This window comes from Sparus aurata, chromosome 9, assembly GCF_900880675.1.
Source record: "Sparus aurata chromosome 9, fSpaAur1.1, whole genome shotgun sequence".
Classification (NCBI taxonomy): domain Eukaryota; kingdom Metazoa; phylum Chordata; class Actinopteri; order Spariformes; family Sparidae; genus Sparus; species Sparus aurata.
Genome location: NC_044195.1, coordinates 9,975,852 through 9,995,814, shown reverse-complemented (window position 1 = coordinate 9,995,814; position 19,963 = coordinate 9,975,852). Strand labels below are relative to the sequence as shown.

At 42.4% G+C, this 19,963-nt stretch overlaps 1 protein-coding gene across 2 annotated transcripts in view; it reads right to left on the bottom strand.

Annotated features, from left to right (window-relative positions):
* Positions 1-17,244, bottom strand: part of tbc1d8 (TBC1 domain family member 8) — a 28,770-nt gene extending 11,526 nt beyond the window's left edge. Inside the window, exons 1-10 of one of the 2 annotated variants that reach the window (XM_030428446.1) lie at positions 17,151-17,244; positions 15,641-16,048; positions 8,615-8,725; positions 8,381-8,499; positions 7,929-8,157; positions 7,360-7,600; positions 4,189-4,396; positions 1,403-1,600; positions 829-1,005; positions 534-684 (exon numbers count right to left, since the gene is read on the bottom strand). In XM_030428446.1, the coding sequence (XP_030284306.1) occupies positions 534-684; positions 829-1,005; positions 1,403-1,600; positions 4,189-4,396; positions 7,360-7,600; positions 7,929-8,157; positions 8,381-8,499; positions 8,615-8,725; positions 15,641-15,767 (1,561 nt within the window). In that variant the 5' untranslated portion in view covers positions 15,768-16,048; positions 17,151-17,244. The remainder of the gene's footprint in view (positions 1-533; positions 685-828; positions 1,006-1,402; positions 1,601-4,188; positions 4,397-7,359; positions 7,601-7,928; positions 8,158-8,380; positions 8,500-8,614; positions 8,726-15,640; positions 16,049-17,150) is intronic. The other variant, XM_030428447.1, reaches the window with a different exon arrangement.
* Positions 17,245-19,963: the final 2,719 nt, after the last annotated feature.

The window sequence follows — 19,963 nt, the reverse complement described above, 5'->3', positions numbered from 1 at the left end:
TTCAGAAACGGATTCTTTCTCAGCGTGGTTGCACGGAGGAACCGACAGCAAACCAAAGTAAGCTGGCAGTTTGATTTTGTCTGAAAATGTGTCGTCTGGAACATGTGGAGGTGCAGTGGGCGAAGAAAAGAGGATGTGAAGCCTGAGAATCGTCCAAACCCGCACATCCCTGTGTCTGCCTGCCATATAGCCATCACCAGCTTGTGTAATCTCCAAAAATACAGTTGTTCTCACTGACAGTGTGGCCCCTGAGATGGACTGCGCCAGCATAACAAGTCATTTGAACATTGATCTTAATGAAACATCCAAAGAAATCAACATAATCCTGACTGAAATCGTTCACTCATCTCAAGTCACTGCTAACATTTAGAATGTATTTTGTACTCAATTTGTAGGCCACACAGCCGTTAACTCCATCTGTATAAATGAAGGTACACTAAATAAAACAATGTTATATACTGTCCTGAGATGTGACACTTCTTTATCAAATGTCTGCTCCTGATGCACGTTCACACCTTTGGCCCTTATTTTACCTGAGAGTGTCATCCACAGCTCTCCTCGCAGCGACTCTGGTATCCCCATGGCAACCAGTCTTTGAATCTTCTCCGTGCGGAACATGTGGACGCCACGGCCAAACTCCAAGAAGTGATCCTCCCACAGCCGCTCCTTCACCTGCTCCATGCTCTGACACACACACACACACACACACACACACACACTCACAGATTAACATGCTTGTTGAGTAGGACACTGGTTCAGATTCGTGCACTGTAAAATAGTTGTAAACTAGATGTTTGCGGCGACTTTTTCCTCAAATGAGAGTTTTACTTGAGCTGAACTGTCAGACTCCGCCACCTTGTTGCCGTTGGCTCCCGGTTGGCTTTGGTGGAAGGCGGTCATCAGAGCCTCGCTGTTGACTGTGTTACGCAGCACCTTCTCCTCTATCTCTTCTTCATCAGAGAACCCAGTGTCATAGTAGAAGGTGTAGTAGGGTGTCGGGGCGCTCTGGGGAAAATAGAAGATACAAACAGAAACATCATGTGCTTCTCGCAGGAATTCTTATATATATCTATTCAGTTGTGAGTATGCAGTAACATCATCTGGATGTTTCCTAAATGAAGTCTGAAACAGGGCTTTAACACTCTTACACATAACCAGCAGCAGTTCACCTTGTTGTTCCCTTTTTGTGACTGGTCAGCTTTACATTTTGATGGTGATTTCGATGTCTTTATATATTATAAGAGGTTCAGCCCACTTCTTTGCCCAATCAGTGTGCTGGTATGAGTCATGAGTAAACTTTTCCTGATCTTCCATAAAAAAAAAAACATAAACCCGTAAAAGGATCATGAAGCAATCCTATCAAATAAATCAAATAAAAAGGGCGATCTCACATCACACGCACCATACTCCTCTTGCCGTCTTTCCTGCTGCGGAACATGGACTGTTTCCACTGTATAGATCGCAGTCTGGAGTTCAGGCTCTCCACCAGCTCGTTTCTGTCCTGCAGCTCGATCAGCTGGAAGGCCTTCTTAGTCCGAACACTCACTATGACGGGGTTGGGAAGCAGGCTGGTGCTCTCCGCTTTTTCTATGGACAACACCTGATGAGAAAATGGAGGAGACGGGGCATCAGAAGACCATACATTTTTCCTCATATGACATGAGGATGAACATAAAAGAGGGCTGGTTCTCATGTAATTGTGTTGGAATCTGTGGAGGAGAAACTGGCAAAACTGGAATTGAAGGTGCAATGTAAGAATTTTAGTTGAGAACATTCAAAAAACTAATAAAATGATCAACAGAGTGTGAGGAAATAACAAGCTTAACATCATATATCCACTTCTGTGCTACCGCCATAAACACTGACCTTGGTAGTCCAGCTGACTGCACGGCTAACTGAGCTAACTAGCTAATGACAGCAACAGTCATGGACGTAAAACGATAACGCAGTTAACGGGTAATCTGATGACCAACAGGCAGCTTCTTACATATTGCACGATGCTATAAATTAAATACATTTGATTACTTATCAACTATTCAATTCATTAACATAAATAAAGAATATGTATAATTATTCTAGAAAAAGTAAAAGTAAACAACGTTTACTATTGAATTTGCATAATAATGCCAAAATCTGTTATCCAAATTATTTGATTTAACACCTTGGCACTAATAATTTAACAATCTCTTCATGACATGATGTTTTCAACCAGCGAGGAGCAGATGCATCCACAGTTAATGTCTCTCAATGTAGCTCAAACAAACAAGTGTCTAACTGTAACACAGCCTTCATGACGAGAAAAACAAAAACGGTAGAGCCTAGCTCGACAGGACATGTGCATGACTTAGAGAGACCACAGAGGTTAAAGAGAATCTGGAGGAACAGAAGGGGGATTATTCACAGTAACGGATTAGGTGGGCGAAAGCAATCATACTTTTCTAAAGACAATGCCCCAACAGAAAAGGGAGGAAATAACAGAGGATTAAAAGCAGCAGCAGTGGGGGACAGACAGAAGGCATGACTCCTCACATTGTTCATGAACAGACCAGGCGTCTGCCCGCTAATCTCTGCTTTTCACACGGGGAACTGAACCAAACTCAAAAAGGCCACAATAGTGTGTACAATTGTGTACAAAAAAGATCCTCACATATGCAGTTTAATTTACACATGCAAATAAATCTGGAAATAATTCATTCCCATCTAGAAGCTGAAAACATGTATTCAACCCTGTGTTTTTGTCATTATTTACACCTACATGTCCACTATGACTGCGTGCAGTATTGAACTGAACAGGATCAGCACTGAATCTGCAACTTTAACAGCCGTATAAGCAACTATGTCATAATCAAGTCATTCAGAAACAAAAGGGAAATGTCAAATGCAGAAGGAAAGTGAACTGTTTTGATGTGATATAGGAGTTTCATATTATATAACTGAGATGACAAATTCCTCAGTGGTCATTTATTCTCTGGAATTTCTAAAATGCAGAACTTCCCCTCTGCATTATAATGTGTTAGTGTGTAAACATGATCAGCCACATGAAACCAGTGCCGTGTTACTCTTTAACCAGCAGCTGACAGAGTAAACACACACTGTTTAACAAACTCGACTTAAAATGTGTGACCGCCACAGAGAGCCTGCTACAGAGACTCTCAGATAAAGGGTCTGCCACCCAGGGCACAGAGGCTTGTAACTGTTGTGTCACTGGTTTCCTTCGCCAGGCTTAAAAAATGTCAGGCAAAAACATTGAGGAGAAAGTCACACTCTGGTGGGCTTTGGTAATATACAACTCTTGACATCTTGTCCTGAATTTTGGGGAGATGGTGGTTTATCTTTTACCAGATTTCAGCATCTCAAAATCTCTATCACTTTCTAAAGGACTCACATCATGCTTATTTCCAGGTTTATATTTTTGTTCGGGATGTCTACTAGACAATGTTTACATGCTTTAATGTAAATAGAAAAAAAAAAATGAAATAATTCTCACACTGTGAGACATTTTGGCTCCTGTCTCTTTAAAGCTCTCCTCGTGAAAAGCCCATCTGGCTGCATCCAAATGACTTCACAGCACTCGCACACTCACAGACTTCGCAGACACTTTTGCGAGTCCACAGGACTTGAGGGTTGTCCAAACCCACAATCCATCCAGCCCACAAGAGTTCTCAAGTTGAATCGTGTAGGCTAGAAATAAAATTTAACCACATCATGGTAGAAAAATGTGTAAAAGCAAAAAATAGGTTATGGAGGCAATCATAATGCAAGATCCAGTGCCCATTAATTTATAATCACATATCACTACATTTTTACTAGACCAATAAACTTATGTGGACTTTTGTTCCTCACTTCCTACTGACCTTCACAGTAATTTACTCACATTACTATGGGGAAATAACATTTTTAGAGGTGAACTTACAGTTAACCTGTTTCATTGTGCATAATGTCACACCTTATGGAACCTGTCCTCATTTACTTCTGCTTTTAAACATATTGGGGGATAAGCAGGTTTAGCCAACACAGCGTTATTTTGGATCACTAAAGCCTCATATTTTTTGCGACACATGGATGACTTTAGTGTGCTTTACTATTTAACAGGTAATGTGGTCAAAAGGACATAGAAACAACATAAACACCACACTGGTTTCCTGATGAACAGGTAACCTCAGTGAGGCTGTGACGCAGGTACTGTACCTCTGACAGGGGTATGATCAGGATGCAGCTGCCTTCCTCTCGGCTGGAGAAACACAGGTAGCTGTCAGTGGTGTAGAGAGTCCCGGCTGTATGGCTACGTGAATGTGGCGTCCACAAAGAACAAGAGGCCACCTCATGGAGCTTTTCAGCACGAGGGAGCCGAAACAGAGCCAGGACGTACTCTCTTATTGCCTGTTCCTCCAGGATCCTGGGAAGGAGACGATGAGGGGAAGAGTTAGTCAAAGGTGAAACACTTTCAGACTTGGGGGAAGAAACTTATTAATACAAACATTAACATTAAATCTTAGTTAAAGGAGACATATTATGATCATTTTCAGGTACATCATTTTATTTTGTGTTACTACTAGAACAGGTTTACATGCTTTTAATGCTCAAAAACACATCAGTGTTGTCAAACTGTCAAAGGCTGCAGCTGTGTATTCCCCCTACATTTGAAACGCTCCGTTTTAGCTTCCGCCTCTTTAAGACCCCCCACCCACCAAATACGCAGTCACTCAGATTGGTCGGTACACACATGCCTGAGCCAGCACCGCTGGCAGTACAGCTGTGCTAAATCAATTCTTACATGCCAAACTAGCCTCTAGCCCTAAATCATGCATACATGTGATATGGTAACGTAGCGTGATAACACAAAGTCACCAAATTAAAGGCGGGACTACTGATGAGGCGTTTCAGGAGCAGTGTTTTCTGTGGGACAGAAGAGCTCCTGCGGGTGTGGACTTCGACCTTTTTAACTTTCAAGATCATTTACATGCTCAAGATCATATAACACTCTGAAGGGAAGGAAATACATGAACACAGCAGAACAGATCTCCTTTAAATAAAACAATACCAAAACCTTTGCACTTAATGGATGATGTGGGTGTGCCAACCTCAGAGGTGGCTGCGGCAGCGAATCAGCAATGGGCATCTGTATCAACATAATTGGATGTTATGAGTCCACTGGCAGCCAAGAACCTACCAACTGACCAGAATGAGCAGCCGGTGGTGAAGCATGAATGAAGCAGTTGATGCCATCAGCTAATGCAAACATGAACTGAGCAAATGTTAAACTCCATTTAGGAAATGTTGACATCTGAAACAAACTCCAGCATTGAAGACTGTGGCAATGTCACATGAAGGCCAGGAGGTAACAGCCAAGGGTAGTACTTCCCCTCTGTAATTCCATCTTGAACACAATGGTCTGGTTCACTTGACAAAATCCTGTGACTCCTCGTAGAGAGCGACAGAGTGGCCCAGCTGTCTCTGCCTATGCAAACCCTCTGTTCTTCAGTCTTACACTGCATCACCATGTGCAGTTGATCTTTTAATTTGTACTGGTCATCTTCACAACATGTGGTTCTAGTCTAGTCCTCTGACACTTACACTTTTCACTCCCCTTCACATACAGTCGCCCCTCTTAACTCTCAGTTAAACAGACCTCAGAGCAGTCAGGGAAGCTCACACTGCATTCGCCTTTGCAGGAACAAACAATCAACGTTTGAGTTGCTCTGCTGCTCTGCAAAGGAATGCACAACATGTTTGAGGTAGTTCCTCGCCAACATAATGATGAGAGGTCTTACATTTTATTGTAGTTGGTCTAAATTACAACACACGGGCGAACTGTGTATGTGTGGAAGGATATGGGGCGGATTTGGAGCAGGAGCTCTGCCTTCAGGCTGACATGAGAGGCAGCCTACTGCCCTAGTTGGCTTGAAGCCAAAGACTGGTTTGAGACTTGAGGAGGTGGGTTCACTTTTCAGTTTTAGAAATTGTGCAATGTCCATGAATAATTCAAAGGAGGTTGCATAAATACAAATATGAACTTCTCTTGGCAGACAGAAACTGTATGTGGACCATGACTTCAGGTTATTAAATCAACACAAGCTTCAGTTAAAACAATCTTGATTTTTGTCCATAACATGACATTCACTCGTCACCAGAATCAACCCAGTGACATCACTAGTTCCTCAATGTAGTCCAATAAGCATGTGATGTTGATTAAACATATGCTGTATTTACAGTTGGACGTCATCTTGTCATGTGCTGCATGGAAAGCGAAAGCAGAATGTGACATGATTTTTTATTTTTCATTTTTTTACATCGTGAAAAAATTGCAACTGAGACTGCACCATCACACTGCCAACTACACACCATTTCAGGACCATTTTGAGGATTGAAACTCTCAGCAATGAAGTAAATGGGTTTATTGATTGTTACTGAAGGAGTTGCTATTTCTTTACTTCTATGTTTTATTGCCTGTTTAAAACGTGCTACCTCTTGTGATTTCCCCAGCAGCCAGTTTCACATGTATCACATTCGTATGGTGATTTCCCACTTTTTCTTTTAATCTCCACCCTGGAGTTTCTGTAGTTCCTGTGTCCCGTCTGTGTCCTTTCTATTTCTTCTTCCTTTTTTCACTTCTACATCCTTTGATGTATGCATGCCCATCAACTGTAAATACAAAAATATATGTGCTATTCACAGCTACTGCCACGCAGTCAGACATCTGCACTGTATCTCAGGCAGTTTCGCTTTTAATTCGACTTCCTTTTGCGGTAGTGAGGTTTTTACATACATACAGAAATAAGCGACTGGTGCATCACAGTGGCACCTGAGTGGCACAAAATGTTGTTTGTGCAGTCAAGGCGAAGTTTGCTGTACAGTGCTTTACAGACACAGAGCACACGATACATGCAGAAAAACACATAAAGTTAAAGACACTTCAGTGTATCAAACGTGTGAATCTTATCGCTCATCTGTTCAGAACTACAATAATGTCTTAAGTCTATGTTATGTTATGTTGACAGCTGAGTCTGGTTTGTTTTTGTCTCTCTTCACATGGGTGATGCTGGGTTATTTTTAAGGTAGCCCACTCTTCAGCTGCTGGTACGTTTCTTCAGAAGTGCTTGTCAAATGGTCTAACCGCTTCAGAGATTCTCTGCCCCACACGTGTCTTTCCGCCACCAGATTAAGGGGAACTGTGTCTTGTTGAAACCGACGATCACACTCAGCTCACACCATCAGTGGCCTGCTGTGCTGTAAAGAGAAAGCAGCCAGGGCTCAACTGCTCTCAACAGCTCTCTCTTGCTATTGGTGTATGGGTAAATTAGACGTGCCGTTTGCTGGGGTTGTCACAATTCTCCAAATCCATGATTCGATTTGACTGACCTCTTGGTGATGCGTGTGGGCTGCTGCAGGACTCGGTCCAGCTCCAGGCCCTCGCTGTCCAGCAGCCTCCTCAGGGCAATGTCAGCCAGCTGACCTATGACCCCGAACGCCTCGTCCCGGTTGAGGAACATGGAGAATTCCCTCTGTCGCTGCCGCGTGCTGACCCGGATCGCCTCCGTCATCAGACCGGTGGAGACCCGCTCCAACCGTGTCATCTCCGCCCAGGGAATCACAAACTTGACTGCGGGAGAAAACAGACAGACAATAGTTGACTGCATGTCACAGTGAGTATTAGACATGTGAAGCAACTTCTGGTCATCAGTCAGGCTCTGGAAAAGCTGCTGTCCTCACAAGCTTTTCAGAGCCACCTTTCAAATACACACATAATGAGCGGGGACTGGGCGTGTTTGACACTAGTGAAAGTGTTGTTGCTGAGACGCTTAATGGTAACAAATGAACAGAAGAAAAACATTTTGTCAGATATCAAGAAATTTACACTGACAGTATAGATCAATAAGTAGTGGGGAGTGACTCCCTGATTATCAGAGCCCTCACTTTGGTGTACAGACCTTCCTTCCCCAGCAGGAAGGAGTAGAAGGACATATGGTTGATGCTGAGGTAGAGGAATCCCTGTCGAGGCACCCGGCCCTTCCAGCAGCAGCAGGAGTAGTACGTCACCAGTTTCTCTGACGAGGGGAGGCCAAAGTGCAACTCGAACTTCAGCAGCGCCTCTCTGAACTTTTCTGGGTCGTCCTCCTGGGCGGCCTGGCGACCCCGAAGCTCCTCTGCAATAAGGCCCTACACAGGAGGAAGCTTACACTCATTACTTCAGAGCACTTTACACAGACTCGGTACAAGGATTTATGTTTTCATCATCATCCTACAATCCGAGGTGGATATTTTACTCTGATCCGACAAATGCCGTAAATCCTTTTAAATCCACAGAAAATGCTTTGTCAACACATCTCTAAACTGAAAATGATCCTCCTTCTGGATTCATGCCGCTCGGCAGGTTTCACACCTTGACTTTTCCTTTGACGAAGCTGGCGACATCCTCCTTGTTCTCAAACACAGACAGTGAGTGAAGCAGGTTGTGGACCAGCCAGTCCCAGTGCTTGTTCACCTCCTCTATGGCAGCTCCTATCACGCAACAAGACAAAACCCAGGAGGGAGTTTAACAGCTGCGGTCGGTCTAATGAGTCAGTTGAGGATACAGAAAAAGATATAGAGGAGGAGACTCGATGGTTGTGCTCACCGCTGGCGATTACCCAGCTGATCTGGGAGCTGGGAACCTGGAGTAGGATGCGGAAGGGTGTCACCCTGGCATTGGAGTCCAGCACAGTGTCCAGAGCCCCCACGAGGAGACCTGCAAAGCAACACGACACACGATCAGACGGGAACGTATTCTAGAGACGGAGCTGAAGCAACAGTGATCATATTTTTTGGTATCCAAACTCATCGTCAATTGTCCACTGATTGCAGTGCTGTCTGGATTCTTTAGAGAGAACTGGGCCTATTACAACCTACCCTAGAGATAGCAACCTCAAGTTAGCCAACAATGCAACTGAAAAACAGTGAACAAGATCCTAAAAAAAGAAGTGTCTAACTTTTCAGATATGAATAAACGTATTGGGCTGTTAAATCCCCACTGCAGAGAGAGTAAACAATGCAGCCATAGATTGAATTTGTGAAACCTGTGTGGGCAGAGCCACACGAACCAATACGTCAGCACCAAGCCTCCCAGAGGAGAGCCAGACTTTGAAGTCAACTTTGTAGTTGCCAAACTTTTTAATTACATCGTCACGTGATGCACTGCGGTCCAACAAGACTTTTTCCCATTAACTTATATTGTGAAAGAAGCATCTGTAAAATGCTGGATACATTTTTTTGAGTGCCACAAACCCCGCCGAATGAGTCAACTGACCGTCATAATTTGAGCCATTCGATCGTATAAAATTTGGAAAGCTGCACGACTTAATCATTAATCCGCATTCAAGTTAGACGAGCGCTAAGAAGTCTCTAGTGTTCGCTCTATGGGCCCCCACGACACGGAAGATCTGGGTATTTTTTAACAAGTGAAGTCGAGCCATTTTCGCAGCATGCGCCACTGACCAGCTTTCATAGGGATGAACAGAGCTCCACCTCCAACACTGTTTTGAAAAACGTGTTAATTGAAGTTTTCACTATCATGTTTTCTACAGTTGAGCATGGTCCAGCTTTATTGCAGAGCAGAGCTTTTGTCCCCTTTTAACCCGTCTCTGAGCACTACACAAGGTAACATTAACATTTAAAACATCAACACAGTGAGTCATGTGAAAAGAGGTCAGTAGAGGTAAAAACAGCATCCGTACATGCCGCCTGCACTTTTTACTAATTCACTTTACTATGAGAGAGCATTTTGTGAAATTGTCACCTCCTAAACAAATACTGTACCATCACATCACTAAGGTCATTTTTTGGGCACTCTCTTTGTTTGGCTCAGAGGGGAAGCGTTCATGCATATTTCACAGCTACATGACAGAAATACACCAACAGGTCTGAAGAAGGCAGAGACATGTTGACTGGAGGCCCCGGAGGAGACAGAAAGAGGGGAGGACAGAGTCATTCTGTTGTTACTTATCCGTTTACTGCAGTTTTTGAAGTTCAGTTATGGTGCTTGCTCATGCCCGTGTTCAAATGCATGTCTATGTGTTTTATTTTGTTCTACTTACTTCCTTATATGATATCTGTTTCAAAGTTCATCTCCAAAGTCCAAGAAAATGTGAGCTGATGTAATTATTGCCCTGATTACGAGTTTAATCAGATCAGTCATCTCCACAGCTGCAATCGGTCCACAGACGCTCAGAAGAGGAGAATTGATCCAAAGAACCGACCATGCTGAATGACTTCTTTCACTTGCATCATTAGACAAATACAAACAGAGCAAAACCACACAGACGACTTAGTGATCAGGCTGAAGCTGTGTCTGAAGATCACTTCTTCATCTGTGGAAACCATGACTAATCCGCATCGTGCTCTTCCAATAACAACTCTCTTTCTAGAGCTTTAATTCTATATTTCCTGTGTGAAAAAACACATGCCGAGGCGGTCAATATTCTGCCTTAGGTTATGGAAACTGAGGGGCCGTGTTTAAAATGACTAGCCTTTTGCTCATAATGTTTCACACAAGCTTGTTTTGAATGAATATAGAGGGAACGCACGACAATGTGGTGGCACATGACTGGGCGGGGAAGGTTTTTGGTTGTTGTTTTCTGGCACAGCTCACCATTATCTTACTGCTCTCCAACGCACCCAGAAAAACAGACTTGGGTCAATGTGCATGAAGCTGCTCTGTGTAAAAATAAACATATAATAAATGCATAATAACTGTCTATGTGTACGAGGTGGGACTCAGCTCCCAAAGAGAGCTCCACAGGTCTTCCCAGTCAGTTAGGAGTGACCAGCAGAGGCAGCAGCTACACTCTCCGTATATTAGAAATGTGTGACGACAAGTTGATAAAACTTAAACGCTCCCTCACTTAACTGCTGATTCTTATGGTCCTTTATGGTTTTTCCTGCAGCTTTTTCTTCGAACTGTTGGAAGATCTTTGGCTTTCGAAAAGCAGCATTATCAGCCAGATCAACCCAACCTGCCACAGCAAAAGCACAACCCTGCATCTCGAACTCATGACTGTAACAGATGAGGGCGGTCAGATCTCTATCTCTTTGTTCAGCACCGTCCTCTCTGATCTGCTACACAAAGGGAAAGCATGTGCATTTATACCGGGGGGGGGGGGGGTGTCCAAACTTTTCGCTTGAAGGGCCAAAACCGTAACTTAACTGCAAACACCTATCGTAACATGTTACAACGTGTAGAATAAGACTAGTAACACAACTTCCACCTAATCGACTGATTTCCTGAATAATTAGGAATAATCAGGGATCCTAATCGGACAGTTCCGCAAAAAAAAAAATCTAGCAGGCCAAAGCAAGTAAAGAATTAATCACCTCTGAGGAACTAGAGGTTCCTCAGAGGTCTTAATCACCTCTGAGGAATGACTGACTGGTGATGAGTCAGAGAGAAGACTTAAGCATGGTGTTCTCTCAACAAATATACCATCAGGTAAAGAGAACAGCAGTTTCAGACCTTCAGTCACACATTGGAGTGCTGCTCATGTCTTCCTCAGTACAATGGCTCTTTAATGGCACCTAAGAGGTTGACTGTCAGCTGACTCTGATCTGACTTCCCCACAACTTCTGTGGGGATTGATTGTTCAATTGACACAAAGTATCAACACGGTATATTTGTGAATTACATGACAACCGACTTAATAATTCAATAAAAATGTTATCGATTAGTGATGAGCTAAAATATCATTGCCCAAGCATCTACATAAACATTCTCCAATTTACAGGTTTTCAATTGGAACTTGAAACTGTAAAACAAAAAGGTAATTATACCAACCTCTCATCTAAATCTCTTTCCTGGGGCCTACTCTGACATTGGATGCAAATCTAGTTCACTGTCACTGTCTCACAAGATTTAACTTGACAGCTTCATTGTGGTGAAACGACCTCGCTCTGCCAAAACGAGCTTCCAAAACTGATTTTCATCATCATCAGAATGACATTTATCAGAGTCTTTTAGAGTCTCTTGAGGGTCAAAATGCTGTTCCCATCCTTAGAAAGTATGCCTTTTGTTAATTTGAGTCATTAAAGTCAGGGTACGTATCAAACAAAATATCGACGTCAAGTATCCTCTGTCACGAGCCTTAATCCAGACGTATTATAGCCTTCAAAAGCCATGTGTTTGTGGAGCCTAAAGCAGGTGGAAGAGTACATAAAGCCTGCTCAGGCAGACAGCTCTGGCTTGTGGCCAGATGTAAACCACATCTTAGAGTCAAAGTCAACCTGCCTGTAGCTGTGAACCCTGCATCCTGGCAACACAAAACCATCCGTCTGTCACCACAAAGCAGAGAGCGGATTTACGCTGGTAAACCCCCCAGAAAAGGGAGACAATATGAATCATCGCCTTTCTCTGCTAATGGTCACATTGTGAGGGAATACTGCTGTGGAGACATGACGGCTACAGAGTCTGGGAGAGGAGCCAAACAGAGATCTGCCTTTTACAAGACTATGATGTCTGTTTGCTCTTGAATGCATCAAACTTTATTATCTGCACATCTTTTTCTTGTGTTCATGCTTCATGTCAGGGCGTTAAATCAAGGCCGACTGGTCAAATACAGAAACGTTAAAGGCACAGTTCACCAAAAATTGACAATTCAGCCCCATGCTGATGGAAAGTCAGGGGAAAGTTTCGTAGTCCACAAAACATTCCTGAGATCCCGAATTGATTTGAAAAGATGTTATTTCCTACCTCGGCACGCACTGTTGAGCTTGTGCACGCCGACCGTTTGTAGCTTAGCGGCCACAGTGAAGATTTTGGTTTTTAAAATAATGGGAATCAGATCCTTTCATATACATTTGGGATCTCAGTACCACCAGAAATCGGAAATCACCAAATGAGCTGTATGGTGCCATTTTAATTATTTTTGGGTTGTTAATACTCTATTAAAACGAGTCCCCAGCCACGTCAGTTGTATGAAACCCTAGAAATGTTTTGTGGACTACGAAACTTTACCCGACTTTCCATCAGCACAGGGCTGAATTGTCAGTTTTGAGTGAACTTATCCTTTAAAGACATGTGAAAGTTTCTTTGGGTGTGCACTTGCTCCATAAAGGAAAGTATTTGGTTAGAAATATTAAAAAAACACATACTGGTATGAAGGGAATGATGAGCTGCAGATGTTCGGCTGCCAAGCCCTTCACATAAATCCTGCGTCATCACTGGTGTGATAGCAGTTGAAGAGTGTTTTGGAGACCACACTGATTTTTTAGTTTCTGTTCTCATGTTTATAACTGGAGACACAGTCCATCCAGTCAGAGCCATAAAACACACAACTGTGCTGTGTTGCTCCCCCCCGCCTGTGCGGCGAGTCGTGCCAAAGTGAAGGTCGTTTAATTAGTTAATGTTGAACGATGTGACAACAGGACTTGACCCTTCACCCCCGCTCGCTATGGGAACAGCAGGAACAAACACATACACACATACCCTGGCCAGGAAGTTCCCCCTATTCTGTCTAATGAGAAGAGAGGTGGCCGGGTTCCTGCGCGGGGAGGAAGGAAGAGCATAAAGACGACACTGTATGAACTGGTTGCCTGGTTTAATGGTATGAAGTGTCACTCATCACGTAGCTCTACTGTACAGACGACTGGCGGCCTGTTGGTTGAGCCTGTTGCACAGATACAAAACACAGAGAGGAAGCGAGACAGAGGAAGCGGCAAACGTGGAGCAAGCTGTAACTCACGGCGGTGGGAAACGCTCGGACAGGCTACAGCTGCAACACGCATGAGGTCACGAATTTGGATAATAATCGCTATACAAGGACAGAACCTGTTCTGCAGGGTGAACTATTAAAGGCATGTTTACCACCTTCGACGTCTAAAACAAGAGAATCCCACAGAATGACAACCCCTTATCCTCCCACAGGAAGTCACACTGAGGTCAGTTTGATATGGACAGAGCGCAGATTAAACTGAGTGCTGTGGGTGGATTCTTCAGGCCAACAGTGATCTTATGATATCTATGGAACATGATCATTACTGTATGAGAAATGAAGGGGTAAGGAGTATATAAACGGTGCTCCATTAAAGATTTTAACCAAGTTATGTATCCACTATAACACACATCACCAGGAATAATACTATGACTAGAACTATGCATATTTAAAAGGTATCACCAGAATTGCTACCTGCTGTTTTCCTTGTTCTGTTTATGACTGTAACTACAGTTAGTAGCTGTAGCTTGTTAGCTCAATTAGCAGTGCAACTAGCAACAGTGTTTACTGCAATGGCACAGGTCCTTTGGACCGCTGGGACAGAACAGGTTTTCAGTAACACAACTAGATGGTTAGAATGCTAACCTTAGTAGATATCCGTGCAACACAATACAATAGATGTTTACGACCTAACATCAAAAAAAATCTTAAGTAACTTCTGTTCATATTTGTTGTTATTATTGGAACGTTTTAAACTAAAAACTTCTTACATACTGCACCTTTAATACTGAAAACTGTTTGTTTTATATGATTGTCACTGTCACAAGCCTGACTTTTACATCAGGGTGATATGGTCTTTAAACTAATGCTGCTACATTTTGAGGCTGTGTCATAAATTTGAAATCTCCTTCAAGCACTTCATAAATGCTAGAACTGAATGATTAGATCAGAGAACACAATGTTTCTGAACAACACTGTAAGGACGACCGTTTGGTGCTTTCACAGAATGTGAACACAATGAGATTTATGATCAATAATCATCAGTAATGTGGATATAATGACTAAGTGTGCAAAGACAAGCAGAAGAACAAGTAGAACAGTCTGGTGAGTTCAGAGAATGACATCACTTTACGGTAAGGCAGCCTTTAAAACCAAGAGAAGACAACGCCGCGACATAACAATATCCAAAGTCAGAGACCGCCCGGACCTACTACACTTAACCTAAAAGTTGATTCTAATTTAAGTGAGTCCATGAATCTTAGACCCCTGGAGCAAAATCGGGCCAACTCCAGCCTTGTGTAAGCAGTAACAATAACTCAGTAGAGCCATACTCATAAGAGTGCAACTTTAATCCACAGACTCGACATTTAACGCACATCACATCCACTCAAGTCTAGCGTACAGTTAATTAAACCGAAGTAAAGTTAAGTCATCTTCACTGTCTCCCACACCACAAATGTTTGACCCCTTATTATCTCAGAAAGCCCCTCTCCTCTCAGCCTCTCGCCTTGAGCTTTGAGACCCGTGTGTCTTTATAGGAAGTGAGACTGATGCTGTCTCTGGTCTGGCCACAGAACTTTCACCACAGTCCAGACCCATACTTGAGCCTGGAGCCTGAACCCTGTCTTAAGGCCGGTGGTTAAGATCGAGTTAACCTGACATGTAATTATGAGGTTTATTTCAGGGCATCAGTTGCCATAGTAACACACAGAGACCGTAGTTATGGCCGGTGTGTGGAGGAGCGGGGGCTTTCCCGACCGAGTCAACTCTTTAACTCTTCTGTGGAACTTGGACAGAGCCCCTCGTCGTCCTCCGTGGTCTCCGTTCCTGTTGTTTCTACCTTTCCTGCGTGCGTGTTGTCCTCACAGCTGACTGACTGTGGCTCCTCCCGTGTCGTCACTGTTTACCTGTGCTGGCTGTGTGGCCTCTGCTCTGCTCGTGTTTTAAGTAGTTTTTCTCTTTACCTGTGATCCTTCCTGTGGGTTCTCCGTGGCCTCTTCTCCTCTGCAGGAGGAAGAAGTCGTTGCTCCTCTCGGTCACCCAGAGCTTCAGGGCGTTTTTCAGCAGAACTTCCTCCGGGTTTAGCCACATTATCGTCCAGCAGGGAGGGGACCGGAGGAAACCCTCCGTCGCCTCGGTCCTTTCAGCGGGGGGGGGGTGTAAAGTTTCCTGTGCCCGTCCTCGCTCCTACAGCGGCGGGTTCTCGGGTTTGTCCATGCTTATCCTGCGCTCCCGACAGCTGCAGGGCTCGGGCTTCCTCGCCTCACGTCTGCTCCCTCACGCCCGATTTACAGCAGCTGTACACACTGTACAAGATCGTCTGGTCGAGAGGATGACTCACTCTGCAGTCGCATCGGGTTCCCGGAGTTGTTCTGAGTGGAGAGGATTTATTTTCTATGAGTAATGTAAAACCTCCGAGGATCACGATAAACAGAAATGTTTCAGTCTTACAGCAAATTAGTTTTCAATCCCAGGATCACGAATAATCACAGGCTTTTTTTGACATCGGTATTTATTTTGGCACAAGAAGCTCTCAGTAATGATCTGATGATAATAAATATGTTCAGTAATGATGAATCTGCGCCGTGGAATGACTATTGATGATCATGGAACATTCTGTATTATAGGCTAAATATTATAATAACAATCATAAATAATTGGTAAATGTATAATTTAACTGTAATTGATAGTCATTTCACTGTTAACAAAGAATTGAATGCTTTAAAACAACATTTATTAAGCAACTGAACATCAGTTTCAAACTTCACGATAAACTTTTACTTAATAAACTGTTTATAAAACGTGTTACTGTTGTTTAACTGTGAAATCATTTTTTACAAAAGTTTATTTAATTAAAAATGTACCATTTAATAGTCATATGGAACATGCTTTGAAAATGTGATGAATAATTTTCTCTTCGACATGGGCTATTCTTATTTCATAGGTGTGTTTATGCAAAAGCTTCATGTGTTTTGAGACTGATCAAAAAGTTAAGGAAACTAAAACATGGCAGGCTGTTGCAGATATTTCCTTCTAGAATTAAACAAAATTGTGTTTTTTGTTTGTCTGTTTTTATTTTGATAGACAGGGACAGTTCTTTGAAAGGGTGAATTTATTGTGACCGATTTTAAAGCTTCTGTTTGTATACTTCTTATGTGAGTGAAACATCGTTTGAATTGTTTTATTTTTTTAACCACCTATACTTACAGTTACACAATGATGAATGAGGGGCTTTAGTTCTACTGCATTACTTTCTATGTATCTTCTTTATTCATGGTAAGAGTGAATGAGGGTTACAATTTAGAAAACCATAACCATAAATATAACAACAACAACAACAACAATTATTAAATTTATTATAATTATTACTATCATTATTAATATTATTATTATCATTAGTAGTAGTAGTTATAGGCTTAAAGCTATAGGCTAAGTATAAAGTCAGTGTTAAAAAACTGAAGCCAACAAACTTACCTCTTTATTCAATACAGAAGCAGCTTATGCAGACGTTAGCACAGGACATCTATTTCATTTTGTAAATAACTGTGAACTAAAATTTAAGAAACGCTAATTACAAATCAACCACAACCACTATGGAGCAAATCCTCTCTCGTGCAAGAATAAAACTCACTGATGAGGTCTGAGGGTCCTGAAACACAGGACAGAGTGGAACCTCTTCGTTTTGTTTTGCTCCTCTTCCGCATTTCACCAACTTTCCCCTCCGCAAGTTCCGGTAGAGAGTCGCTGGCCCTCCTGTGATTGGCTGTCCAGCTGACACAGTGTTCAGGTGCTCAGTATGATATTGTCACACAAAGGCTTATTGTATGAACTCAGTCCATTCATCTTTGTACAAAGACACTGTCTGGTGGCTCTAAATATAGACTGTCCGTTCATTTTCCACCAAGTCTACTACTTCTGACACTGAAAAGGTTGTTTTTTTAATTAGTGACCTTATAATTACTGTTAAAAGAAAAATCCAGTAAAGAAGGCAACTAAAAACAACTCATTGACGATTCTAATAGTCGTCTTTAAGGATGGGGCAACCGTGGAATCCCTGACATCGATACTCTCTTGATGAAGAGAAAGGGCAAACAGTGAAGTACGGATGAAATAAGGTTGGCTGCTCGAATCCACCCAGGGACAAGTTGATTGTGCACACTTTCGTTGTCTCTGCGTGCATCGTGCTGTCGTAGCTAAGTAAATAAGAATCACACCTCTCTGTACTGAGGCAGCACATCCGGCTGCTGTTCTGTTTACACAGTTTCACAGACGAGGACTGGGTGCTAAACGTGGGTTTTACTTAAATGAGCTTTTCCAGATTACGTCACATTAGGTCCATTTCAAATAGCAAAGATTGAATTTCAGCAAAATGATATTGGTGACTGATATTTTTCTTTGGAACAACTTCAGCACATTGAAGAAACACGAGCAGATACAGCTGTGCTGATCTAATACTTTATTGTGGAAATTAGACGCATAATCAAAATGAAATAATAATTAAAAATGAGTTGCTTTTCGCGACCTGAAGTCATCCTTTTTATCCCCTGACTTTCCAGCTGGAGTGATCATCAGGCCACATTGTTCAGGCTTGTTGACGAGAATCTCTGAAGTTGTGAGCAAACGAAGTAGATTTCTTCTTTACACGCTTGTCCTCGGCGAGGCTCGCCTGTCCTGTGTTATCGCCCCCCCTGCTGTTGACCAGAGCAGGATGTACACCGACACATCTCCCCAGCGGGTCTAAATGTGCTCCTCCTCGTCACTGTTTCTGGTGTGACACTGAAAAGCTACGAAATGATCGAACAGTGTGATGGCTGATGTTCCCAGCAGACAAAAATCTACTCAGAGCTACTGCGATGGCAGCCAATCACATTATATTGTTATTATTATGAATGATGATGATAATAATTAGATGATAATAATAATAATATTTATAGGAGCAAAGTACATTTATTTAGCATTTATTTGCACACACTTTACAGTCAATAGTTACAAAAAAATTAAATGGAACTTTAAAAATTCAAACAACATTTTTAATTTCAATGTTTTGTTGATCTAGTTTCCCTGAGAGTAACCCTGATGACATCATTAGAGTTATTTTCTCTTAGACAGCGCAGAAGTATTGGCACATAATTGGAATCTGCAAAGTAAACTAGTAACTAAATCTGCCAAATAAATGTAAGAAAATACCCACCGGCATATTTAAGTGGAGCAGAAGAATGAACAGCACAAAACGGATATACTTGTGCAAAATACAAGTAACTGAAAAGTAACTTGTAAGGATAGAATTTGAGTAAATTATGAGTTGCTTAAAGTTTCCACGACTGAACAATGTTAACATGTCTGTTAATGCATAGAAAGCAAAATTATGATTTTTTTTTTTTTTAAGGTTCTGATGATTCGAGATTTAATGCAGAGGTAGAATGGGACGGTTTAATCCCACTTCTTATCTGTCAGTGGAGGAAGTAACAGAGCGGGAACAGCGGAGAGTCAGCTCTGTGAATGGAAACACCGGCAGAGTGGATCAGGGGTTTGTCAACCTGATGACATTCACAGTCTGACTAAACAGATCCTTCAATCATCAGATAAGATAGAACATTTCCCACACTTCAACCCACAAAGCAAAGTTACAAGACCAAACAACAGTAATGTGGTAGCAGGTAGTGTTTTCAAAAAATAACACAACAAATGTAAATGTGAAAAAGTCCATTTTGTCTGTCCTGCTGTCTCTTCGTCATATTTGTGACTGAAAAACAACATCTGTCCCGGCAGAGAGAGCCACGAAGCTCCTGCTGTTTACTGTTGTTTTCCAGTAAAAAACTTAAACTCATGATGTCTTTGTCACCCTCCACTATTGTGTTGTTGTAGTAACTGTCTCTGGCAACTTATATAAGAAGAAAATGCAAAAAAAAAAAGTCACCACAACAGTCAGCCCTCTCTGCTGAGTCTTCAGTGAACTTCTGCCCCAGAAAACAGCAACCCCTCTCCCGGAGTGAGAGCTGGACAGAGTCTGCTATTTACTGATGGCTATTATGTGATGTCATGTAGAGCAAAAAACGTCTCTTTGTCACTTTCCGCAATGCATGGTGGGTAAGGATCTCAATCACAACACTTTATAACAGCATCCATATTATTATAAACAGTTGCAGAGACACTTTACAGAGATTTACAGGTGAGAAACTGAGGGGGAAAAAAACACACAGTTCTCAATGTATTGATGTGTACCATCATGCCTCTTTGGGTTCTGCAACTCTGGCATGTTGTATGAAATGTCACACTTCATACAGTGT